This window comes from Syngnathoides biaculeatus, chromosome 19, assembly GCF_019802595.1.
Source record: "Syngnathoides biaculeatus isolate LvHL_M chromosome 19, ASM1980259v1, whole genome shotgun sequence".
In the NCBI taxonomy this organism is placed as follows: domain Eukaryota; kingdom Metazoa; phylum Chordata; class Actinopteri; order Syngnathiformes; family Syngnathidae; genus Syngnathoides; species Syngnathoides biaculeatus.
Window position 1 is genome coordinate 3,187,429 of NC_084658.1, and position 25,766 is coordinate 3,213,194.

General features: G+C 40.3%; 2 protein-coding genes across 4 annotated transcripts; one reads left to right on the forward strand and one right to left on the reverse strand.

Moving 5' to 3' along the window:
* Positions 1-8,173: 8,173 nt before the first annotated feature.
* tfap2a (transcription factor AP-2 alpha) lies at positions 8,174-21,084 on the reverse strand. 2 transcript variants are annotated; one of them, XM_061805786.1, is made up of 7 exons: positions 21,027-21,084; positions 16,419-16,838; positions 15,453-15,504; positions 13,790-14,012; positions 12,507-12,625; positions 11,197-11,338; positions 8,174-9,716 (listed from the first exon to the last, which is right to left on the reverse strand). In XM_061805786.1, the coding sequence occupies exons 1-7, from the start codon at positions 21,057-21,059 to the stop codon at positions 9,431-9,433; spliced, it is 1,275 nt and encodes a 424-aa protein (XP_061661770.1). In that variant the 5' UTR covers positions 21,060-21,084; the 3' UTR covers positions 8,174-9,430. The 2 variants fall into 2 exon arrangements, with proteins under 2 accessions (XP_061661770.1, XP_061661771.1); XM_061805787.1 differs by lacking the exon at positions 21,027-21,084 and adding an exon at positions 17,353-17,454.
* Positions 21,085-23,154: 2,070 nt separating this feature from the next.
* tmem14ca (transmembrane protein 14Ca) lies at positions 23,155-24,765 on the forward strand. Of its 2 annotated transcripts, none has more exons than XM_061805788.1 (5): positions 23,155-23,239; positions 23,995-24,079; positions 24,167-24,268; positions 24,342-24,429; positions 24,504-24,765. In XM_061805788.1, exons 2-5 carry the CDS (start codon positions 24,004-24,006, stop codon positions 24,559-24,561), a joined length of 324 nt encoding a protein of 107 aa, XP_061661772.1. In that variant the 5' UTR covers positions 23,155-23,239; positions 23,995-24,003; the 3' UTR covers positions 24,562-24,765. The 2 variants fall into 2 exon arrangements, with proteins under 2 accessions (XP_061661772.1, XP_061661773.1); XM_061805789.1 differs by having other exon boundaries at positions 23,222-23,291.
* The last annotated feature ends 1,001 nt before the right edge of the window (positions 24,766-25,766 follow it).

The window sequence follows — 25,766 nt, forward strand, 5'->3', positions numbered from 1 at the left end:
TTTTAAAGTCTAAAACCATCAATTTTAAGAATGCTTACTTCGTACTGTTATCCTGATTAACTAACACCAGTTCCAGTAGAAGACCAACAAATGAGCTAACCTCCTTTAAAAGAAAAATGAACTTGTTCCACCATCTTACAAATAATATTTTCCTTTTTCCTGTCATGCTTTGGAGAGATACAGTATAGTCAGACAGAGAGGGAGGGAAATCTATCTGACAGTCCACTGGCATGAAAGTGAGACCCCCAAGCAAAAATAATTCAGAGAGAAAATTACAGTTTTGCACATTTGTGTCAATATGCATGTCAAAAGGTAATTGGGAAATTGTTCTGCAGTGTGGAGTCCTGTTGGCAGTGTTTAGCCTGTGGTGGGATCAAATGTGTCTCTTCCCAGGCTAGGATAGGCCACGCAGGCCGAGCTACTGGAACTAATAATGCTTGTTTGTACTAATAATGGAGCCGTTCCTCCTCAAGTTATCATATTCACTGTGAAGACCTAATTGAAAACCAAAGCATTCATTGAAAGCAAAGAGTCATTACTTAAAAACTGAATTTTGGGGGGAAAAAAATGTTTAGTCAGCAGAAGTGGTTTCAAGGTGTTGATTTTTTTCCATTTTATCTCTTATCTCTAATATCTATTGACAGGGGGAGTGGGGGTTGACAATCTTGCAGGGCATGTCCTTTAAATTCCATCAATTGACCACCTTTTCTGTCCATTCACCAATGTTAGTCAATATAATTGTAATAATAAATCTTTTTATACAGGCCAAAGACAGGAACCTCTTACAAAATTGATGGAATATTGTCCTTAGGTCGCAACAATATTACAATATTATTACACCCAAAAATTAAACCATACATTAACCATCATCATCTCTTTTATTATTATTAAAAAAAAAATAAAGCAGATTCAAAAGGATTACCATAGTCTGTAGGAATCTTGTGAAGCTCAAGAGGTAATTTTTAGTTAGAAGATTAGTAGTTTTAGAACAAAACAACATCTAAAAGGATTTAGTTTGCAATCATACATGATTAAAATGTGGTAAACTGACTTAATGCCCCCCCTCTTTTCATTGAAGATAAACAAAGAGTGTAAATCAGTTTAACATATTTTATTCTGTCTGTCATGTGCAAATGATGTACATAAATTTATAGGTATATCATCAAACTACATAAATTCAAAAAAACTTTTTTCATGTTGAAAAGTTGAGATTGCTATTTTCTGGTGAGTAAAAGTCTTCTCCTCAATTATTTGTTGTTTGTCTGTTTTTTGTCTGTTTGTTTCTTTATGTTTATTTTTCTATCCAATTCTATTCATTAATTTATAGACATTTTATTTTATCCGTGATTAATTTTGCTGCAATGTTATAAACCTTAAATATTCAATAAATAGTGAATTAGGAAAGGAGCAGCTGTCACAGTAGTGATAAAGTTGATAGACTAATACAGAAGGAAAATTGGTGTGCGAGGGTTAAAAAAAGTTTTACCTCTTTCTTTATTTGTTATTGTTATTCATCCATTCGTCTTTGAAGCTACTTATCCTCATCAAGGTCGCGCGAGTGCTGGAACCTGAACACAGCTAACTTCCGGTGAAAGGCTGACTAAACCCTGGTTGCCAGTCAGTCCCAGGGCACATATATGAGTGGGTACTGAACCCAAGCTGGCCACACCATGGTCAGGCGACCATCCATGTTCTTAGCTGCTTATCCTCATGAGGGTCGCAGGAGTGCTGGAGTCAATCCCAGCTGTCAACGGGCAGGAGGCGGGGAACACCCTGAACTGGTTGGCAGCCAATAGCAGGGCACGTGCGACAGTCACACTTACAATAATCACACCTAGGTGCAAATTAAAGTGTCCAATTAATGCGTTTGGGGGAGGGGGAGGGGGCAAGGTAACCACAGTCCCCGGAGAAAACCCACGCAGGCACAGGGAAAACATCCAACCTCCACAAAGCCCGGGCCAGGATTTCAACCGAGGTCCTCAGAACTGTGAGGCCAACGCTTGACAGCTGCACCACCGTACTGCCCGTTATTATTTTTTTAATCATCATTATAATATCACTATTATTATTATTATTATAGGCTGCATGGTGGGGCAACTGGTTATAGGATTCGCCTCACACTGTCTGTGCCTGCGTGTGTTTTCTCCAGGCACTACGCTTTCCTCCCACATCCCATAAACATGCATGAATTGGCGACCTTAAATTGCTCCTAAGTGTGGTTGTGAGTGCAACTGTTATTTGTTTCTATGTGCCCTGTGATTGTCTGGCAACCAGTTCAGGGTGTACCCTGGCCTCCTGCCAGATGACAGCTGGGATTGTCTCCAGAACTCCCGCAACCCACGTGAGGAGAAGCGGCTCAGAAAATGGATGGATGGATAATAATAATAATAATAATAATAATAATAGCGGGGTTTTAGAGGTTTCGGGCATTGGAATCAATCGGAATTAATTAAATAAATTGCAAAGGTGCAATGATCCAAACGGAAAACTTGGTTTTGGGGGGGAAAGCGCGGGATGGAGGATGTCGAAAGCGAGCGACAGACAGAGGAAGAGAGAGAGAGAAACTAAGTCCTTTATCACGGGGAGGCACTGCGTGGCCTCCAGCGATTGCTGGCCTCAAGCAAAGTAGCACGGAGAAGAAAAAAATGGAGAGGGAGGGGGAAAGGAAAAAAAGGAAGGAGTGGCGGTGATGGAGGGTGGTGGGCGGGGGTCTATCATCAAACTTCATAATAGCTGCTTGGGCTTTGCCACAGCTGCGCAGTGACCCTTTTATTTTGCTGTGATGGAACAGATAGCTCACTATGAAATAGTGTGAAATTATCATGTCTATTAATTCAGTCAGACATTCATGGACCCATCTCTCTCTCTCCTTCTCTCTCTCTCTCTCTCTCTCTCTCTCTCACACACACACACACACACACACACACACACACAGCCCTTCAAGCTTCTATGTCTCGTGCCATTTCTTGGGCTTAGAAATATGGAATGTCTTCGCAATGCTACATTTCGAAGAGTGATTTTTCATCATTGATTCACAGACAATAAAGCGCGCACGTGTGCCTGCGTGCTTGTGGGGGGATACGTCAACTTTAGCACACTACCCCAATGGTCAGAGTTACACCTTTCAACACTGCGACAATGGGCCATATCGTTTCTTGTTTGTATTTTTACCTACGATTTTGTATTTATGTTGTATTAGTTTTTAATTCATTTTTATGAGCATGACAGCTTAAGGGTGACAATAAGTTGTGATTAATTTCATTATTTACATAAAGTTGAGTTCATTTTAGATGTGATAACAATGAATTCAATGGTTGTTGATTATAATGATGATGATTTTAAATGTGTATAGTGTGACCCTGTGTGCGAGATAAGTACCTCCAGAGGTAAAATATATTATTATTTTTGTGTTTATTATTTTTGGGTAAGTTTATTCGTCATTAATTCATACGGCCCTCTTGATTGTTTAGAAAAGGATCGCTAAAAAATGTATTATTTCATTACATTTAATTTATATATCACAATTATTATAATCATTAAATTGATTATAGTTTTTTATTAGACAGACGTTTTTATATTTCTATTCATATGAGCCCTTGAGTGCTTAAGAAAACCACTTTTCCATTTTTATTTGAGGTAGTAGTAGCAGTGTTATTAATAGTATTAATAGTGGTAATACACTTTTTTTTTTATTATGTGACCGAGAAGAAACTATATGCAACTGTATGCAAGCAAAGTGGGCTGTCAAAGTGCATAAATACATTTAATATTAATATTTTTTTTAAACTTGGACATAATCAATGGTAATGACTGTATATCTTCTTTGAAAAAAATCTGCAAGCAAAGGAGTGGGGTGGGGGTTTGATTGAGATGGCGTGTGCCTGGCTGACGGGAGCCAGTGAGGGACAAAGACCCCGCGAAGCCACGGCCACTGGAGCAATTATTCCTCCACGCTGCATTTGGATTAGTGCAATGGAAAGAAGCATATGTTTGGCCCGGGGCGACAACCCCCCCGGCTGACTGCAGAGGATGCTGGGAGAGACAGAAAGACAGACAGACAGACAGAGAGAGCGAGAGTGAGAGAGAAAGAGAGAGAGAGAGAGAGAGAGAGAGAGGATACGCAAACTAGAAATTTAACAGCATTAAGAGAACATAATTCTAATCTGCTTTTTGTCATGTGTATTTGAGGATATGAGTCATTTTCATATAATTTAATCAATAACGGTAAAGACATGGCCCTCTGAATTTTCTTTTGAAAATCAATTAATTTTATTGCCATGAACATTTGAATTATTGGCAGGGCTTTTTTTTCATCAAAAGGTCATGTTTGTTTTAGTGGAAAATATATTCAAGCAATATTTTCTTGATGTTTTTATGCCCAAATGTCTTTACCATCTGATGTCCAAAATGCAATTTCATTATGTGCAACATATTCTGAAGATACTAATTACATTTTATTATATTGGCTTTTTCACCCATAGCTTAATGTGGCTTTTACATGAAAACTATAACACAAATTCATCTCTATGTCTTCAGAGTTCTTTTTTTAAAGGAAGTCCTTTGTCAGTGAAACTGTCTTTTCCGCTCATGTCACTGTAGAGAGACAGTTTTGCAATACACCAGAGGGATCTGCAAATGCGAGGATTCTGAAGCCATTTTGTATTCACACAATAGCAGGGAGCAAAATAAATGTTCTTTCTCAGATATGACTGACTATGTACGAATTTGTGAACGTGTTGCAATTATTCCATCTATTACAATTGCATCAAAATAGGAGTATAACGGGTTGAATGAGTCATGAGTTTTATTTCTGGACTGGTATCTGTAGAGTTTGAAGTGCAACGCGCAAGTTGTGCAACTCATGATTTTGGTGTCGGTCTTTCTGTCTTTGCCGTTATGTCTTTTGTCTTTACCGTTATACAAGAATTATATTTCCATGGGCCAACACCATTTGCGGTGCCAGTCAAAAGTGCCTCCCTTTTCGATGAATGCCAAAAAGTTAAAATCATTAACTTCTTCAAATCTGACTTTTAATGTGACTGTTTCAGCACAGGAGACATTTACAAACTAAAATGTGGCATAAAAAAATCCTAAACTGGAGTTTTATTTTTGCAAGTGTCTTTAATGTTACCGATTAAATCATACGGCTGCGAAGTTGGCAGACCTTGGACAAGAGCAGTGTTTGTTGAACCAATGCAACAGAATTTTTTTCCCTCATAAAAATAATAATAATGCCATTTATTCAAAAGTGTCATTTTCTTTGTTTATTCAGTCACTTAACGTCTTCTAATCGATTACCTAATGTCTCAAGTAATCGAGTGCAATTTGGTGGAGTCATTGACCTCGCTTGGTTCCTGAGGCCCGGCCAAGGCTGGGACAAAAGGGGTCAGGCCTAGGCGCGGGTGGGGGCAAACGGGGGTGTTGGGTGAAGGAGGTCCACGGACCTGAAGACCCCCAAATGACGACTAATGTCAGAGTTTAGACAATTAGCCATTTTGCGCTTCATTTCCAAACTTTCATGTCCCATAATTGGATTGCATCAAAGATCATATCAAAACGTCATTGAAGGGAAGTCTCCCTGTTGTCTAAGTTAATTGGTTAATTCAAATGTAGTTCATGCATAATTACAATATGAATCTTTAGTAGGCCCCATCTTACAAACATGAACACACTCAGGTTTGATTGACATTGCAAGGTATTTATTTGACAATGTAAAGTGTAAGACTTGAAAATATGTTTTCTTTTTCCTGCGACCCTTGTGAGCATAAGCGGCTAAGAAAATGGCTGAATGGATGCATGGATGGATGTTTCCTTGTATATGATGCATTGCCATTACACACTACGGCTAACTGTTATCAAGTTATTAAAATTATAATCATAAGCTAAGGTTTATGTATTGCGTAACTGCAGTTGTCAACAACCAATGATACATTGCTGAAGAGAGCAGTATTATCTTAGACCATTACAGTTCTTCAATTGGATGTCCTTAGATAAGTGTTTGTTTAATTTTGTTTTGTTTTTTATATTTTTGTCTGTATTCCAAAAATGTCCAGTTCATTCATCATTTTCCCATGCCTTGGCATACTTTTTAGCCAAATTCAGGACCTAGGCTTGGATCTCATTCCAGTCATACCAGTGTACAGTTAAAAAAAGGGTGGGGGTGTGGGTCGTCGTACATGGGCGTAGGCAGGTCTACAAGCGGTACAGCGCACACGACAGAGCAGCGATGGCGCTGCGGGCTGACGAAGCCCCAGTAGACACTCACTTGCCATTGTAGCAGCATCCCAATGCATTGGGGCCATAAACAATGCAGAGCAATGGTGTGCACAATCAGCAGTCGAATGACTACATAAAAATATAGCCACCACGCCCCCTCACCGCACCCATAAATACACGTTTTTATATTAATTTATTTATTGAATTACCGCTGATGTAAACACATGACTCATTTATAAAACATATGCATGATTTAAAGTAGCTTGAAACCTTCTTTGCCAAGGCTGGCGATTCGATTTCTCATATTTACTTGATCAGAAATAACATGATTGAATAATTACCCTATGTTTAATATATGGGTTGGAAATATAACTGTTGCGATGTTATTAAAATTTTGTTGTCTTTTGTAAATTTTATTTTTAAAATTTAGCGATCAATGTTTTACAAGATCAGCATCACAACAACCTTGGTACCACTTGATTTTCTTTCATAAATATTTTTACCCTTTTTTGGTACCACAGTTAACACTAAAACATTTTAACTCCACTTTGTTGTGCTACTTTTAAATCGTTCGCCCTTTGCAGTTGTGTTTTTTTCTGTGAAAAAGTAACGACCTCCACTTGTTTAAGTTAACTCAAATGACAGCAAAATCTTCGTTTTTGAAAAAAGTCATTTGATTTTACTTAATTACACTTACGTTTTACATTATTAAAACGTCCATATATTATTTTCGATTAAGCGTGTGTGTGGATTGGGGGGCATTTCCCATTGTATTCACTTAGGACCGAAAAATTAAATACTTTTTTTTTATTCCCAGAAAACAACAAAACAATAAGATTTTGAGTTCCTTGAACTCTCCAAAGCCATCACACATAAAACAGTTTCCATTCGCTTCATTTGTCACAATTGTACAAGTGCACATGGAAGATGGGGGCGGAGGGAAACGCATTGTCACTGATACTATTTTTAATGCGTTCGTCTCACCCTGCAAATGTTCAATTCAACTACGTCCCTGATACATTTACTTAACAAAATTAATGACACGGGGCCCGTTTAATACGATTTTTGTTGTTGTTGTTGTTGTTCGTTATAAAGTGAGTGTTTACCATAAGCAGGAGCAGCCGGCTGGTCTCTCTCTCCTCGCCTTTTTATGAGCGAGCGAGCGAGCTCTATTGTGCCCGAGGACAGGATCCCACACACACAAAGTGAGGATGGGAGCCAACCAAAATACAAGCCCGTCACTGACAACAATGGCTGCGCTTCACCTGCTCCTATGCAGCAGGACGTGCATTAAAACCTTCATTCACTCTCTCCTGCAAAAAGGGTAAAAAAAAAAAAAAACACAAAAAAACATCCCCCCCCCACACACACACAAATATGAAGCATGGAGAGGACATTGAATTTCCAAGATTTCATTGAGTGCACCAGTGAAATATGATCTGAAAAGAAATGATAAAGATGAGTGACGTTACGCAACACTTTTGGATGCATCTCTGCACAACCCAATAGAGCCTAAAAGGCCGCACACACTAGCAGCAAAAAAAAAAAAAAAACAGAATCACACCAAGGCGGTGATTACACTGAGAAGCAAACAACATAACAAATATTTGATGCATGTCTTCCAACAATGCTGCAGACCAGCAGGCCTACTGAATATACACCCCAAAGGGTTTTCTCTCACTCTCTCTTTCTTTTCTTTCTTTCCTTCACTTCAAACCCGATATATGCTCATCGTTGGCCTGCATACCAATCGGACGTTTATTATTATTATTATATTATTATTATTATTATACCTAAGGGGAAACTATGAGTTCAGCTATTGCAAAGGCAATATCGTCAAGGGAGACTTAACTCAATTACTGTTGCCGTTCACAATGGGTGGAAAATAGCCTAAAATGGGAATTTTTTAAGCGTTTGAAGTAGTAAAAAATAAAAGTACAGATGAAGCGTATCAAATATTTATTTTTTTCTGGGGAACAAAGGAATATAATACATTGACAGGCATTGGGAACTATTGCCAGCACGTGTCTGTACAATAACAGCTAAAATGCCCTCCAATTTTTTGGACATTAGCGGACAGAACAAGATATTAGGTGGAGCCGAATGACGTGTTTGGAACAAGAAAAAGAAAACTCCATTTATTGCTTTTAGAGCGCTTCAAGAAGAGAACAGGAGGGCTTTCTGATTGGCACATCACGTAAAATCTTGTATAAAAAATAGAAACGAAAAAAAAAACAGTTCCCCTCAGGGTGTGAAATGAGCAAATAAACGGAATAAGGATCATATATAGAGAGAGAAGTGGAAGTTTATTTCTATTCAATTTGTTCAGTTGCTTCAATGTCGCCCCAACATGCTACAAGAGGGCTGAATTGAAATATCCCAGAGAAATGAAATTGAAAAAAGACCCCAAACTTCAGCTTTTTTCCTAAGAACCATTAAATCACATGAAGCACTAACCAAATATTAAAACCCACTAAAACAGGAGGCACCAGATAAATAAAAAAAAAGGTTTCAACAGACGCACCATATTTACAATTCCCATTAAATTACACATAAATAAATATGTACATACATGAACACTGATTCCCTTATATAACTGCGAATCGTGTTGAAATTTAAAAAAAAAAAGTTCAAGTTGGTCGCTTGGAGAAAGAGAAGAGAGTTTGAAGTGATGACAAGGAAATTCTCCAAGCTATTATTCACAATACTGATAGATGAATTCGTCCATCTTTGGGCTTCTTCTTTTTTTTTTTTTTCTTTTTTTTTTTTGTCTCGCAAAATTCAAATGGGTCGCTGGATTTCAGTCCATTGCTTTCAGGTCTTTTGAAAAAAAAAGAAGAAGAAGGTGGTGGGAGAACATCAGACGTCATTTTTGTTAGCAAACACCTCTTCCACACTCCGGAGCTGTTCTTTTGTTTCTTTTTTTCCTTTTTTTTTTGGTAACAATAATATTCATGTTCATACAGGTGCTGGAAGGTTCCTCTGTTGTTTTTCCCAGCGAATCAAAAAAATGCGTGTCAATAAACGAACAAACAAACAAAAATGATCAGCAATTGGCACGACTTTATCAATATTATTTATAATATTTATATTGGATGGGTGGGAGAACCCAGACAAGGCGGGGAGAGAAGAGGTGGGGGGCGGGTGCAACAACCAAAAAAATAGGGCCCCCGGGGATTTGGCCCCTTGATGGAGGGGTGGGGGGGGGGCGGAATTACTTTCTGTGCTTCTCGTCTTTGTCGCCTTTAGTGCCGTTATCTGAGTGGCTGTTGGGGTTGTTGTTGAGGTACATTTTGTCCATGGCTTTGATAGCTTCGGTCAGATAGTTCTGCAGGGCCGTGACGGCCGCGCACAGGGCCGGCGTGCCGAAACCGTGCGAGATGAGGCTGAAGTGGGTCAAGCAGCTTTGGATTCCCGGTTCGAGGATGGGCTGCGGCCGCGAGTTCCCTAGTGGTGAACGGTCCTGCGACAGCAAGTCCGTGAACTCCTTGCACACTTGCCTGCAGACACATCACCGCAAAAGGCCACTTAGTATGCGGATTCAGGAACATGTGGAAATAAAGGGACATTTCTGTATGGTTTTTTTTTCGCGAAGTGAATCCCACGGGACCTATTGGTCGGTTGACATGCACCTGCTAGATTTTCTAAAACATTATTTTTACTCCCGCGTGGTACCAAAAAATGACTATGCAAATATATATGATAGCGACTTTGAAAGATTCAAATCATTATGTTCCCTAAATGTGAATATCGTGTGACATTAATTAAGTGTTTTTTAAAAAATAATTTCCGTATGTAACTATATCTAATATATAATATTTTATTTTCTCCTCAAAGTGACTATGGTATGATCTATAAATCAAGTGGCACGCACCTGTTACATTATTAGTGTAGTTATTACTTTTGTAAATTTTTGGCTTTGTGTTTTGTTGACTGAAAGAAAATAAAAAAGTCCATCTGATTGCAGGTTTGTCGTAGATAAATGTAAGTAGTTATTATTGTCATAAATTATATGGTTCTTTCATGTCACATGACCAAAAATCATGGGACATGGACATGCTCCATTTATTTATTTATTTTCAATCTTGAAAGGTTCATTTAAAAACAGCCCGTTGGTTATACAAATACAAAAAACGGCTGCAAATGTATGACCAGATGCCCTAAATAACATGAAAATAACATTTACCTGCTCCATTTTTGCTCTTAGTGTATTTTTCATTTTTATGTCTTAATTTGACCCTGTCGTGGCGGTGCTCTTTGCACACTAAAATCACAACAATAGAAAAATGGGCCAAACTACCTGCCTAGCAAACTCATGTGATTGAGTCCCATACAGAATGCATGAAATGAGCTTGATTTTCTTTTTTATTATTATTAATTTTTTTTTCTAACTCGAGTATCAGGTGATCATCAGATGAAATGCGCCTGCTGTTTTTTTTTAAACGTATTAATGTGTAATCACAATCGTTTCCAGGAACTCAAATGTATTCAGCGGCACGGTGAGCAGCTGTAGAGCGTTAGCCTCACAGTTCCGAGGACGTAGGTTCGAATCCCAGCCCCGCCTATGCGGAGATTGCATGTTCTACCTGTGCCTGCGTGGCTTGTTTTCCGGGCACTCCGGTTTCCTCCCACATCCCAGAAACGTGCATTCATTGGACACTCTAAATTGCCCTTCGGTGTGATCGTGTGTGCAACTGTTGTCTGTCTCCATGTGGCTTGGCAACCAGTTCAGGGTGTACCATGCCTGCTGCCCGATGACAGCTGGCATAGGCTCCTGCACCCCCGTGACCCTCGTGAGGATAAGCGCCTTAGAAAATGGTTGGATGGATGGATGTTTTATATATGCATACATTTTTGCAGAGCCCCTTCTCCACCCCCAACCCCCACCCCACCCCCCACACACACACGAACATGCAGCTGTTTCTTCCAGATCGTACACACATCAAACCGTGAGCGAATTAACGCTGGGAGTGCACTTACTTTGTAGCCAGTAGCATATTTTTTCTTTGGACTTGTTCGTTTGGGTCGGAGTGCTGACGGTTGACATATTCGGCTACTGCTTTGGCGGGGAACTCTGTCTCACACACGTAACCAAAATCCCTGGCAAGATGTACCGCTTCGCCTGACGGCAGACAAGCAAGTGGGGAGAAAAGAAGAAAAAAACATGAGCTTGGAAATGTTTGCCTGTTATTAAATTAGGTGACATCAAATCACACAGCAGTTCACACACGGATGGGATCGAATTCAATCTATAATTGTGGAACTCGCGTCACTTAATAGGATCAAAACACAATCCTCGCTAAATAAATGGAATTAAAGATCAAGATGGAGGTGAATAAAAATGATAATAATGAAATAAAGACACAATGTCGTGTTAGCCACCAGCAATGAACGACCAGAACCCAAGGGAGAAAATTCCACTCAAACTCAAACTTCCCGTTTTAATTTAATCGTTTGTTTTTTTACTATCTTCCAAGTTGTTGCTTTTAATTTCCTGACGCACTTCCTGCCACAAACCGGAAGCAAGCATGCGCTAATTAGCTTTAATGTATTCCATACAACGTACATTTGTGTCCATTAAAAATATATTGCAGACAATAGCAATACAGTATTTAGGTACACAATTTGAACACACACTATAGTGTTTTTTTTTAATCACGTCACGATTCGCATTTACAATCGAAACGAAATGATGAATATTGCATTAGTTTCTGCAACAATGATTAACAGGAGCCAATGGAGCATCACGTTTTACAAACTTAGAGGACACTGATGAATAATGAGCTCTCCAAAGCACCGTGCAATTTGCTCGGTAAACCCATTTCCAAAAGCTTCACAGATATGCTGCGAAAATTGGAACATGTATGTGACACAGCCACACACACATACAAAGTGCCATTCAAACGAGACGTTATTAATGGTACAGCAATAAATCAATTGACTTTTCGTCCACTTGGTGAAACGGCTCAGCGGCACCCAATAAACAAGCAGCATCCAATAATTAACACGACACACCCAGTCACCCCCTCCGTACGTAAAAGTAGGCCAGCCGTGGACATATAGGTGGAGGGCCACAGAAAAACCCACTAGAATTACCAGCACCGATCATACACACACAGACACACACACACACCCTTCATGCTTTATTACTTGCAAGGCAAAGTCGCTCCACATTACACGCATGAGCGCATATGCTTATTTCCAACACAGAGAGGGGCGGGGGGCTACAGAATAAAAAGCCAGCATCTGATATCGCGTTAGAAAACGTGATTTGCTGGAGCTCGACTCACCTTCTACTAGTGACGTCAGTAGCGTCACGTTTGCTGCCTTGCGTCTGCCTGCAGGTAGATTCAAACCGATTTTATCCAGCTTCTCCCTCAAGGATCTTCCTCCATTCTTAGACTTGGCCCTGGAACAACAAAAACAAAGTAGCCATTCAGTGTGGTGGAATTTGGGGAGTGGGCTCATCTGTGAAATGAACCCTCATACACAGAGAAATGTCTTTCTGAATTAGCAGTATGAAAATACTCAAAATAAATCCAATTAAACAAGTGTGATAACTTGTTTTAATCCCTGCAAGCACACCATCATGATTGTTATGAATAAGGGTTGGCAAATGAAGCTGCAGTATTCCAATTATATCTTATTTTGTCCAAAATGTGTAATTGATCAGCAGGCATTCATGTAATCCCTTCACAGTTGAGCTAAACCCATGTCTGTTTTGCTACATTTAATAATGGGATGTGCGTCATAGTACAACAGTGCAAAACTGTGTTTTTCACTTAGAACAAAATATTTTGTCCCTAAAATAAGTCTTGCAAAACTGTCAAAGTAAGAGTGGTATCAATTAACTCAAAAAGATTAATTAAGATCTTGTATATTAAAACAAGTCTGTGTGAGTGTGTGTGTCTGCGTGCGTGCGTGCGTGTGTGCGTGCGTGCGCGCATGTTGCTTAAAAAAGACAAAAATCAACTGTCTTGAAATAGGTACTGTCAGAGGTTTTAACCACAGGTAAGGTTTTGCATTTTTGCAGTATTTACACGATCTGATAGTAAGCCTGGGTCGTTTCTTATTTGGGTCTTAAATGTTGCCAATTTGTGAAACCTGTCATAACCCCCCCCCCCCCCCCCCCCCCGAAGTTAATACATTAACTACAATAACCTACATTAACTATTACAGGCTGCAGCACTTCTGTAGACAGTTCACCAGAGACCAATGTTTTTATGTGTAATGCCTTCAGTGGGCCTATAGAGCTAGGCTTGAAACAGCCTATATTAATTTGATAGAAGGCGAGGCAGAGAGAGAGGGAGAGCGAGAGCGAGAGCGAGAGCGAGAGAGAGAGAGAGAGAGAGAGAGAGAGCGAGAGAGAGAGAGAGAGAGAAGTTAATATGGAATTTAACATAGACCCTTCCTGCTTTAAATGCAGCAGCAAGAGGTTATGCTTGGTCGATTTTAATTATTCTTGGTACAGAGAGAGAGAGAGAGAGAGAGAGAGAGAGAGAGAGAGAGAGAGAGAGAGAGAGAGAGTGAGAGAGAGAGATGTGACCCATGTAGGTCTTTCTTTCTTTCTCACCTCCTCAGCACGCCGCCCAGCAAAGAGGCGTTGAGGCATTCGGGCGGCGAGAGGCGTCTCTGCACCTCGGCCACCGTCACCTTGTACTTGGACGTGGAGCTGAGTAGGGACAGGCGACCCGGAACCGAGCAGAACACCTCGTTCGGGTTGACCACCCCGCCGAAGAGGCCGTCCTTGTTGATGGGGATGCCGGAGACGTTGTTCTTGGATAAAGACACTGGACCTATGAGGGCCGAGGGAGGGCGAAGGGAGAAGGTTAGAGGAGGAGGGGTGTGGTGTGGTGGGGGGGTCGTGCTCAGTGAATTTCATGCAATGCAAAGCTTTAACTAAATGAGATTGGAGGTTAGACCAGCACATGTCTACACTCTCAGCAGGCTTGACACGCAACAAAAAAAATCGTAATAAAAAAAACGATGTAACCTCAGTTTTATCCCACAATCACCCAAACACACAGTAGATGAAAAATATTTAAATTGATCATGAAGATCGGGTGCACATGATTAAAATGTGGGAAACTGATGTCATTTTCCCTCAATTGCTCGAAAATAATCAAATGACATACGTTAGTTTAACAACTTGTAATCATGTGCAACCAACGTACATGTTTCAATAAGTCACTTTAAAGCCCCCCCCCCCCCCCAGTGCACCAACTGATGTAAAGAGTGTGATTTCAACCCCCAAATAATTCAGTAAATAACCAAAATGGGGTGGTGGTGGCTGCTACAGTGGCCTTCACGCTGTTTTGGTGCGCGGTAACTGGAGACAAAGAGGGCCTGCATGTACGCGCTTTTGGATGGATCAGTTGTGACATTAATGGCTCAGGGGAGCCTAATAGAGACAATGGGAGTCAAACGAACTCTAGAGATTACACATTTAAGAGGCCAATTATCAAGTTGCAGATAGCGCATAGAGAGTGTGGAATAAAAACCGTAATGAGAATAATGCAATAAAAAAATCTGAAAGCGCTGCTGGTGAGCTCCAATTTGTCCTGACGTTAACAATAAAAGATACTCTTGCTGTATCACACACACACACGCACATGTACACACACACACACACACACACAGGCAAATGTAGCTTTCAAATAGATTTGAGAACGCTAGTGATTATACCAAAGTGCGTTTTCATGCCCCTCGTTCCCCCTTGACAAGCGACACGTTCTCATCGTCCACACAGCAGGCCTGCATGCATGCACGCGCCTGATCCACGGTCACCGACTTCCATTTGGAGCATTTGGACCGTGCAGCGTGATTGCTGCTATATTGGCTTCCGCCAAGCAGTGGCCGTTAATATAGCGCCGGGCTCCACAAAGCCCACCAGTCCCGCTCAAACTCATGTGCGCGCATGATGTGAAACGCTGACAGTAAATTCCATCAGCGAGAAAGACGAAGAGGGGGAGTGAGGGGGGTGGACGGGACGGGGAAAAAAGGTGCAGCCCACTTTGATGCACTTGGAAAGCATGTAATGAAAAATAGGCTAGCGCATATTAGGAGCAGTCAGGCATTACGCCATTGAATTCTCTCGTGCAGAATGGCGTGTGTGTGCGCGCGTGTGTGTGTGTGTGTGTGTGTGCGTGCGTGTTCATGTTCGTGTGTGCGTACGCGCGCGCGCGTGTCTAAACCTGCAGAAACATGCATGATCTATCTCGGAGGAAATTGCTTACCTTTTTTAATTACAGTCTGGTCGGGAATGTGGATTCCTTGATCCTCAACAGGCTGTGACAGAAATGCACAAAAAAGAGCATATTTAGGCACAAAGGCGTCAAACTTGCATCAGTGACACAAACAAGGAGCCTCTGCAGGATACCCGTTATTAACATTGCACGCCGTGCGATTCGAATGTGTGTTTTATTTTTTTAAAGGCGTCTCAAAGTGCAAGACAATGTCAGACTTAAATAACGAAGCTGTGTCGCCCCATAATCTTGACCTGATTCCGCCTTCCCATAACACAGGCACGCACTCGTGTGGCAACTTCAAATCTAGATTGAATAGTAATTACGGCAGCAGCCTATTAAAGGCCTATGAACTAATTAGAAGATTTTTGGTGTTTGTTTCCGATGAAAGACGTGAGAATCGGGGTTACGGACCGGTTTAGCACGCATTTTAGTCATCGCAGCATGTTTCTCTTTATGTATATAAACCTTCATCGCACATTTTAAACGGAACAATGCGATATTGTGCCTCTCTTTCGTTTAATTGCATTGATCTTCACATTAAACGATTATAAACTATTTTGGAAAAATGTAATTTAAATTGACCCCACACGCACATGGGTTGCGCGTGATTCAAATTTGTTAAAGTAATATACATTATTCGATTATTGTCGAGGAAAAGAGTTGATATTAACGGCATTTTACGGCATTTTAATCACGCGCAATCGAAAATGGTGTATTTTTTTCTATTGTAAAAAGCGTACACATGGTCATATGAATAACAAAGAGCTGACATTAGCACATGAATGAAACCCCCACACGCTAATTGTTTAACAATGTGTCGTGTTTAGCAAAACTTTTTTTTTAAATTAATAATTTCATGATGACGGTGGAACTTCCTGTGCAGTATTACAAAAGGTGTTTTGCCCTTTTTAAGTAAGAAAGGAAAATAAAGCAAAGGGAAAAAATAAGGCTTACCTGGACATCTTCTAAAGAGTGAGGTATTCCATGGATTTGGATAGAGTCCGACAGTCCCGTGTCAATGCCGTGGCCGGACGGTAGAAGCACCTCCCTCCGATAGTCCCGACACAACTGGTGGGGCAGGCTTCGGTGCTGGTGCAGCAGGCCGCTCTCCTGACTCTGCCTCTGGCCAGGCCATCCCGGATGCTGCGCTTGGGGCTGGGCGTGCAAGGAGTTGAGGGAGTAGGGGTCGTTGACGTGCGAGTAAGGGTCCTGAGACTGCGGATAGATGGGCTGGTAGGGCGGTGGGAAGTACGGGGGCTGGAAGTCTGAGTTGGGCGTGTGGGAGAGCGGCGGTGCACTGGTGTAGGGACTCTGGCCCACGCCGCCCAGCTGAGGCAGCCTCGCCGTCCCGTTGCTGGTGCCATCATGGCGATCCTGCATGCGAGGGGGTGCCAACATTAATAATAATGAAAAAAAATAGGTACAATAATCGTTTTTCTTTTTTTTTTTTTTTTTGGTCTATTTCACACAAGGCCCTAGTGCACGAATGAAGTCGTTTACTATTATTTTAAACAAAATCAAACATTTCATTTACTCTTTGCAGTGAAAAAAGGTCCTCTGCATATACTTAATTCGAACGTGTATATTGGTTACATAAGATTAAAAACGTGTCCTAGTAACCCGCATTATATATTTTTTTGAATTTGGAAAGGAGGGTAAAATGATATCAATTTGAAGCCTTTTGCATCTGAAATTAAGCTCTTTTTTGCCCATGTATTTATTCGGAAAAGGTCAAAAGCAAAATATACATTCAACGCATTTGTCCAAATGACGCATTTTGCACATATACGATTTCTACTAACAACAAACTATAGTCGTCAAATGACCAAATGATTACTTTGCGCGGCAAATCCATCAAATCTAACACGCTGATACTCCAGCAACTTACCATAGCGGAAAAACTGTGCACTAACATCTTGAGATGTAATTCAAAAATAGTTAGAACAGGATTCAAAAATCGTGAAAGGGAATTTATCAATAAAAACAAAATATTCCCCCCCTCGGAGAAAAAAAAAACCCTCTTCTCTCTTGCAAGAAAATCGCGATGGGCCCGCAGATCAGATATGTGCCCGGACAAGAGAGCGATAATCCATCAGAAATAATAAATTAGATCCCCATTCCCCTTCATTTGGATCTAATAAAAAAAAAAAGATTCAAGACTGTTGGTGGGTTTAAGGTTGGGAAACCCCCAGCCCCCCCCCCCTAAAAAAAACAGAAAAAGTTGATCTTCTCTTTTTCCCCCTGCTATCACGGTGCTGCCGTCCCCTTGCTCGAGCTCATATTAACCGCGTCTTGTTCTTCTTGTTCTTCTTCTTGGACTCCTAACAGAGCCCAGGCATGGCGCACCAGCGGTGGCGGAACACTTCAATAATTCAAATAAATAAAGAAAAGGAGGGTGGGGGCAAGCCAGAAAGAAGAGTCGGAAGTGGTGCGCGGAGCGGAGGACGCAAAGTCAGGGGCACAAAGTCTGCGCTTAAATGACGTCCATTGAAAGGAGGAATCGGAATATCTAATCAGAGCGACGGAGAGGGAAGAGAAGGGGGCAAGGAGGGAGTGGAGAGAGAAAGAGAGAGAGAGAGAGAGAGAGAGAGAGAAAGCGAGAGAGAGAAAAGAGGGACATTCACTCTCCTCTGACGAATCACAACGAGAGGGTAGAGAAGCGAGGGGAGGGGGTTTCAAAGGGTCCCAGGCCCAAACAAAAAAAAAATTATGTCGACGAGAAGAAAGACCGATAGAAAGAAAGAGTGTGCACCTCTGAGGACGACGATACGGCTGTTCGGACCGGCTCATATCTGCCTCCAGACCTTTTGTTTTCCACCTCAGACTCTGACAAATCCTCCATGGAACTCCAATTAATCCACTGGGTACTATCCCCACCCCTCACCCCTCGTTCCCCAACAAAAAAGAAAAAAGAAAAGCGCTACAAAGTCTTCCGTGACGAGGCGCAACTTTTCCGCAAGACCAGACTCACCTTACCCGACCAATCACACATTTTTTTAAATGGCCAAATCTCGCATGTTTCCACCCATTTTGGCCACAAAGGAGAAAAATGACAAAAACAAGCACAGCGTGAAGTCAAAACTGCTTACAAGCTTCTTCTTTCTTTATTTTTTTTCGCTGCCTGTCCTGTCAAGACGAGCGTGCGTGGAAAACACGTCCAACTGGCTTCTCCACTTCCAAACAAGTCCACGATATTACTGCCTAACTTTGTCTATGGCCACAACAACAACACAAGCAGCAGCATACTCAAACTGCACACGTTAAAAAAAATAAAAATGAAAAACTCAGCAGTCAATAGAACGGGCTGTGTTAGATACACCTGCCCACCACAAGTCAAAGTTCAATATTTATTTTCATACTTACTTCGATAATATCACTGAGAAAAAAATACTACATTTTCATTTGGACGTAAAAAAAAAACAATTATCTATCCGTCTATCTTTTCCTCGAAAACAATCGCATATGTTTTTTTCACTCATTTTAATAATGTGCAACTAATGTACAGTTTCCAGTCAAGTACGTTCAAATGAATTTTTCAAGTGCTTTTTAAATTTGGGTTAAATTTAGTAAGTAATTAAATAAATTCCCCAAATGTAATTTTGAGTTCAATATGAGGTATAGTGCAGTAATTTAAAAGTAAACTTTTATTTATAAGATAGACACATAAGGGAAGTTTTTGTTATTGTTGTTATGCTTTGTTATTATTTTGTATTAAAATATTACTACTACCACTAATAAGAATCACTCTAATAATAATACTACTGATAATAATTATTATTATTATTTTGAAAAGTAGTGGTAGAAGAATTAATAGTAAAAGTAGTTGTATATACAGTACATACAGTAGAACATTGAAGAAAAGCTTTGAATTTACTTGTTTTACTTGGTATTTACTTGCGTGCACATCAGTTGCAAATGTACAAAATGTGACAAACTTAAATATATTATTTGATATTTTTTTGTAAAACGTTGGCAAATTACTTAAGTTGAGCATAGCATGTGTAAACTAAAATTAAGTACAGTACATTTTTTTCGGTGTAGTGGAAGTATTGTTATAATTAGGAGTATTTTTACTGAACACCAAAATGCCCATGATCCCGTAAGACAATGGCTTTCACGTGTAAAAAAAAAAAAAAGACATTTAAATAATAATACAGCACAAGCTTCCAATACAATAACAGTCCCGTGGTGTTCGCTCATCAAATCTAGAAATGGATCAAAACGAGCCCCTTACCTCACACTCTTCATATTTAATGTTATCAGTTAATTTCCAGAGCATTTTCATGGGATGCCGAGGTGACTATTGAGCCAAGGTGTCGCCCTGTTTTTCCCCTCACTCAACTGTCCTCCCCGCTCCGCTCCAAAAGTACTTTTTGTTGAAGCCTGCGCGAGCTCCCTTGCGTAGCCTTTTTGGTTTTTTTTTTTTTTTTTTTTTTTTTTTTTTTGCTGGTCGTGCGCTCTGAGGTCTCCCTCTAACGGTGATAGTGGAGGAGGGCGAGAGTCGCTTTGGAATAACCACTGGCACAGGGCCTCATTAGCATATCAACAGCCGTTTGATTCACGCACATACACACACGAATCTGTTGGTGCAACACCAATGGACGTTGCAGAGGTATTTAAAAAAAAATGCGCATTCCAACTTTTTGGGGACGTGCGTGCACATGTGGGTTTTGAGAAGTTGTCCAAGCTGCGCGTCTATGCAAATAGCACCCACCCCACTTTGTCGTCATCTTTTCTTTTCCAAACTGTTATTTTAATCCCATTGAGAGTGCAGACCTTGTGAGACTATTCTTACACTGTTATGGTAAAAAGGGTGAGCCGTTTCAGGCAGCTCTACAGGTTTGAGTACCTGTGAAGGTTGTGATTTTTTTTTTCGTTTGTTTTTTTTTAAAGGGAGGGTGCGGGGGTGTCAATAATTAACACAACAACATGGTCTCGTTTCATGTGTATGAGAGACTAAGGGTAGCCTGGCTTGGCCCTGTCGCCGGTCGCTGAGCCCTCGCCTCAGTAGGGCCCAAGGTGAGCAGACAGGTCGGCCGTCTCTCTCGGGAAGGCGTTGGCCCCTCTCGTTTTAAATATGGATTAACAGTCGATTTTTTTTTTTTACAACGCCCCCACCCCCCTTTAGTCCCCTCTTAGTAGTTGTTGTTAATGAGACAAGGAGCAACGAAACTGGCTGACGATGACAGCAGTGCAAGTCTTTTGCGACGTAAAACTTACACAACTCCGAAAAAACCCAAAAGAAAATGCCGTTGTAAATTCCACAACGTAACAGATACATTGAAATATCGCAATGTTGTGTGCAAAAATCAAATTTACAAATTAAATAATACGTCCCAATTAAGTTTTACAGGTAAAACACACGGCAAATAAAAATAAAGGCAGACATTTTGGAGCAAGGGGTTTCAAATAAAATGTGGAAAATAAAATGTGTCATCATTAATATTTGAAGCCCAAAGACAACATTTCACGGTCATAAACGTAATTATCCATCTAACAAGTTGTGACACTTTTCGCACATTCTGACAACCAAGCTTGTCTTTAAGCAGAAGTTGCACATACCTGCCATTCTCCCATTTTGCCCATAATTGACATTCTTCACCTTCTTCTTCTTCTTTTTCTTTTTCTTCTAACTTTCGCTGCTTTGTTTTGGTCGAAGGGCCCGGGTCGTGTTATCTCATGGAGCCCCGGTCTCAAAGTAAAACCTTCTACTTTTTCCTACCTGGACCAGATCGTCTCACCTGGCCTTGGGAAGCAGACTGGATATTGAAAAAAAAAAAAAAAAAAAAAACGGTGCGGGGCTACCTGGTGACGCATGCGCATTAGGGCGGGTGTGGAGGAGAAGTGAGCAGAAATAAGTGAATTGATGTTGGACTCGGACTCCTCCATAGCATGTGTGTTCTTTGTACGCTATATGTATGTGTCGTATAGTATTTTGTACAGTAATGTATCCAATCCATCCATTCTCATTGGGGGTCTGCATTAACCGCTTGCAGCGTTAGAGGGGGTGTACCCCCCTGTAAAAGTCGCCAGCCACTCACAGTGATAATTTATCAAAACGCCCTTGCGACTGACTGGCGACCTGTTCAGGGTGTAGTCCGCCTTTCGCCCGAAGTCAGCTGGGATAATGCTCCAGCGCCCTGCGACCCTTACTATATGCGGTATTGAAAATGGCTGGATGTTTTATCAAAAGATGAATGGGGGTGTGGCATCTACATGACTGTACACCTTTCTTTGTGGTGTATTTATGATGACAAGTATGCAATTTTCTTCACCGTTTTGTCACGTTAGAGGAAATTAAACAGTTAGAAACTTATTAGCTAAATGCCAACACGATTGCCTGCTGCACTGCTCTACTGTTGTGACGTCATTATTTATTTAGCCACTGTTTATTTCAAATACGTGGAGCGCCTCGGGCTCACAGTAAATGAGCTGCCACCCCCTTGTCTTCGTTAAGCACATGTACACGCGCACGCGCGCATAAAAACTCATGTGCGAGCAAGCGCGTGCTCACGCAGTTTCATGCGCACGCAGGCGGACTCGCACACACGCGCACACTACACGCTTACACTTGAGGTGCTTGTGCTCAAAGCTTTTAATAATATTTATGAGAATATATATCGTAACTATTCGATGCTTTTTTTCAGTTTCTCTTTTATTCAACATTTTTTCTTTCTTTCTCTTAAAGCTGCACGTTGCACTATGGTGTTAATATTCAAAATCGAAATTGCACATTTTAACCGCTTACTGCATCGGACTTTAGAGTTTTGTGAATATTGTTCTAAAACTAGAGGAGTATTGACTGTATCTTATTTCCTTAACTCGCAAAATTTGAATATCCAGCCTGTTTGTCTGGAGCTTGTTATTCACCAGGCCTGAGGCGTCTAATGTCGTCCTAAACCTGCAAACTGTCTTTAATAAGCGCCAGTTAGTGCACCTCAGGCACTTTGTGCATCTATTCATATTCAAATTATTTATACAACAGTAATCCAAACAATGTTTTTGTATTTGTACTTTTACAATTTTTAACAATTTTTTTCCGTTATTTTTTTTTCCTTCCTACTGCCGTATGGACATCGATGTGACTGTACTTGTCAGGAAGATAGTTTTCATACTAATAATATTTAGAAAAAAACATTTCAACATGTGGGATTTGATCTTAAATGACAAAATCTTTTCACTTTTTAGTAGATTAGATCTGTTTTTCGAAGTATTCCATCGAGTGAACGTGTGGGACCCGAAGGTGAATAAATTGTGGTATTCTACCGCCACCTGCGACAGAAAAGTATAAGGCATTGAAGTGGCACATAAACAAAGTTTAATTTTATCCTTTGGCGCCATCTTGTGTCAAATGTGGAATAATTTATATATAGGGCGTCCCAAATAATGTATTCACACTTTAAATAATGACATTTGTAAATTATTTTACATTTTAAAAGTTATCAGAATTATAATGAAATTCAAGTTTACAATTGTTTAAATTGTGTATACATTTTTGGGGAAACCCTGTACATTTCAGTGACGTTGACAATGCACTACGAAAATCGTGTGCGTGTGTGTGCTTTTTTCACCTTGGTATGCACTGAATCATGTGTTTGTTAAAGTAAAAAATTGATAAATACAATCCAGACAGTACTGTTCAGAATTTTAATGTGTAAGGATATGAGAACTCTGCTTCCCGTCGTACATTGCGCCAAAGCGTTTGTGTAACAACTGTTCGTATCCGGTGGGGAACACGGCAGAGGTAGCGAAAGAGGACGAACCAGACTAGCAAGGTTGTGTACTTTTTGTGTTACGACGTTTGAGCATTACTTGGACTTTATTTTTGTAAGGCTGTAATCTTTACTCGCTTGAACTTGAAATCTTTCGCTCATACATGTGAATTAATATGTTTGTTGTTGTTAGTCAAATTTGTGTAGTAAACACAGTAGTTGGCCTTATCTATGCAACCACAAGCATGCAAAATGAAGCAACAATATACCGTATCAGAGAATAACGTAGACACACTTCTTTAAAATATTTTTAGGTGCTAATTTATTTACATCAGGCATGAGTTCCCTATTGTATCTGTGTACTGTAGTATATTGTTAGAAACTAATGTACACTGAAATTTGGACGTGGGTACAATTATTTTTATATTGTAGTCTATTGTAGTACTGTACTCCAGTACTATTGATTGTTATAATGTATGGACACTGTCAGAACATTTTTTTTTAATTTTGTTTAAAAATTCCTCACAAAATCCAATTGGCTGCCACTGTCTATTGTTCTTCGTTCTTAGTTCGTTTGTTCTGTTCTTTGTACGCAACATTTATATCATACAGGGGCGGCTGAGAAAAAAATCCTCATGTGTTGTTATATACTTGGCCAATAAACCTGATTCTGAAACAACTTTAATTCATATGAACAGTTTGCGAATGAATGTAGAAGTACTCTGGTTCGATACGTGTTTAATGTGTTGAATTTTGTTGAGATTTTGCTGCTGCTTAAACTCAATTGAAATTAATGATGAGAACACTGTCACTGACAGGTGTTAATCATGTCTGTGGACTGGGTGGGATATGGATATGCAGCCCTGGTGGCATCAGGAGGAATCATCGGCTATGTGAAAGCAGGTACGTACATGTAAGTTTTGCACTTACTACACTCGTGGGCCATTTTGCAGGATGTCACATGCAGCTCTTTTCTATGACTTCTTCCAGGCAGTGTTCCTTCCCTGGCTGCTGGGCTTCTATTTGGTGGGCTTGCAGGTGTTGGCGCATATCAAACATCCAATGACCCCAGTAATATTTGGCTGTCTCTAGGTAGTTTTTTTTAATTATTAAATGTTTTTTCATTTTTAAATGTCACATTTATAATGTACGCTATGTCTTCCAGCTACATCAGGTGTACTGACAGGTGTGATGGGAAAAAGGTTCTATGGCTCCAGAAAGTTTATGCCTGCTGGTCTAATGGCAGGTGCAAGGTAGCTTCCATTATTGGACAAGTTAATTCAATTAGTACACTGTCCCTTTAACATAATTTTCTTTGTATTTCTAGTCTTCTGATGGTGGGGAAACTCAGCATGGCATTGCTAAACAAACCTCAGCAGTCTTGATGAAAAGAGCATCCTAACACATCTCTCAAGTGCAGTCAGAAAAATAAACACAAATATCCTCCCCTGAAAAAAGACCTAACAATTGCATACTGGTAGAGAAAAATATTAATTCAAGCAAATTTTATATTTGTTGGGAATTTTAATTCTGTTGTATCTAATTAAATATTTTGAACAAAAAACAATGAAATAAAGCATCAAAGTCCATTTGCAGTGACTGCAGAAAGTATTCAGAGACCTGTAAAGTTTTCAGTCTTATATTGAAGCCGGTGACGAAAATAATTTCAATAATTTTTATACTCCATATTGACAAAAAAAGTTGAATGTTAAAAGCTTTTACAGATTTATTAAAAAAATGAATACAGTGGTGCCTTGGTTCTCAAACACAATCCGTTCCATAAGGTTGGTTGAAAACCAAAACTTTTGCAAACCGAAACACGTTTTCCCATTACAATGAATGGAAAATGAAATAATGCGTTCCAAGCCGAAAAGAGTTTTTTAAGCGATTGTATTTATTTATTTATGTATTTGTTTAAGCTTTTCCAGATAATAAACTGCATAGTAGAAATATATGTATAGTTTAAATTAGGGATCGTTTTCCTGTTGTAAAACTGGACGGATTGAAAAAAACCCCTCTCCATACAGATTCATGCCCAATTGCTTGAACGGTACAAATGCCGGCGTAAGACCGAGGCGGTTGCGCTACTCCGGTATTTACACAACCCCACCGTCGCAAAAACGGATCCAGTCTTTGGAACCCCAGTCTCGAAGCAGAACTTGAAGAGATGTGCCGAGGCCCTGTACAAGAGGCTGTTTCCTGAAGTACTTGACTCCGATGCAGAGGGCCCCACATCTCAGGAGGACACAGCCGCTGTTAGTTCCGATTCTGCAGTGAAGGATGAGTCACCTGTGTCATATTCCAGGTTGTTGCAGGAATATACGGCTGTCATGCAACAGATGAAGACCCAGGCTGCCCAGCCAAAACGTGACACCAAAGTGGACATGTCCAAAGAATTCAAAGCTTATGAGTCCAGTTTGACCAGAAGTCCTATCCTCGAATGTCTCTATAATGCCTTGTTAACATTTAAGCCGACCAGCGTGCAGTCCGAAAGGGCCTTTTCAATCGCAGGACAGTTTGCCACAAAATCAAGAGCAAGACTGTCAGGGAAAACCTTACACGTTATGTGCTTTCTTAAAAGACTACTTTA

Bases quoted from the DNA above. Each gene is read 5' to 3' on its own strand.
- tmem14ca (XM_061805788.1), top strand. From the start codon at position 24,004: ATGTCTGTGGACTGGGTGGGATATGGATATGCAGCCCTGGTGGCATCA. The intron at 24,269-24,341 runs GTAGTTTTTTTT...TATGTCTTCCAG, and splicing joins TAATATTTGGCTGTCTCTAG to CTACATCAGGTGTACTGACA. The intron at 24,430-24,503 runs GTAGCTTCCATT...TTGTATTTCTAG, and splicing joins GGTCTAATGGCAGGTGCAAG to TCTTCTGATGGTGGGGAAAC.
- tfap2a (XM_061805786.1), bottom strand. From the start codon at position 21,059: ATGTCAATTATGGGCAAAATGGGAGAATGGCAG. The intron at 16,839-21,026 runs GTATGTGCAACT...CCTCGCATGCAG, and splicing joins GCAAAATGGGAGAATGGCAG to GATCGCCATGATGGCACCAG. The intron at 11,339-12,506 runs GTGAGTCGAGCT...GTCTGCCGTCAG, and splicing joins ACTGACGTCACTAGTAGAAG to GCGAAGCGGTACATCTTGCC.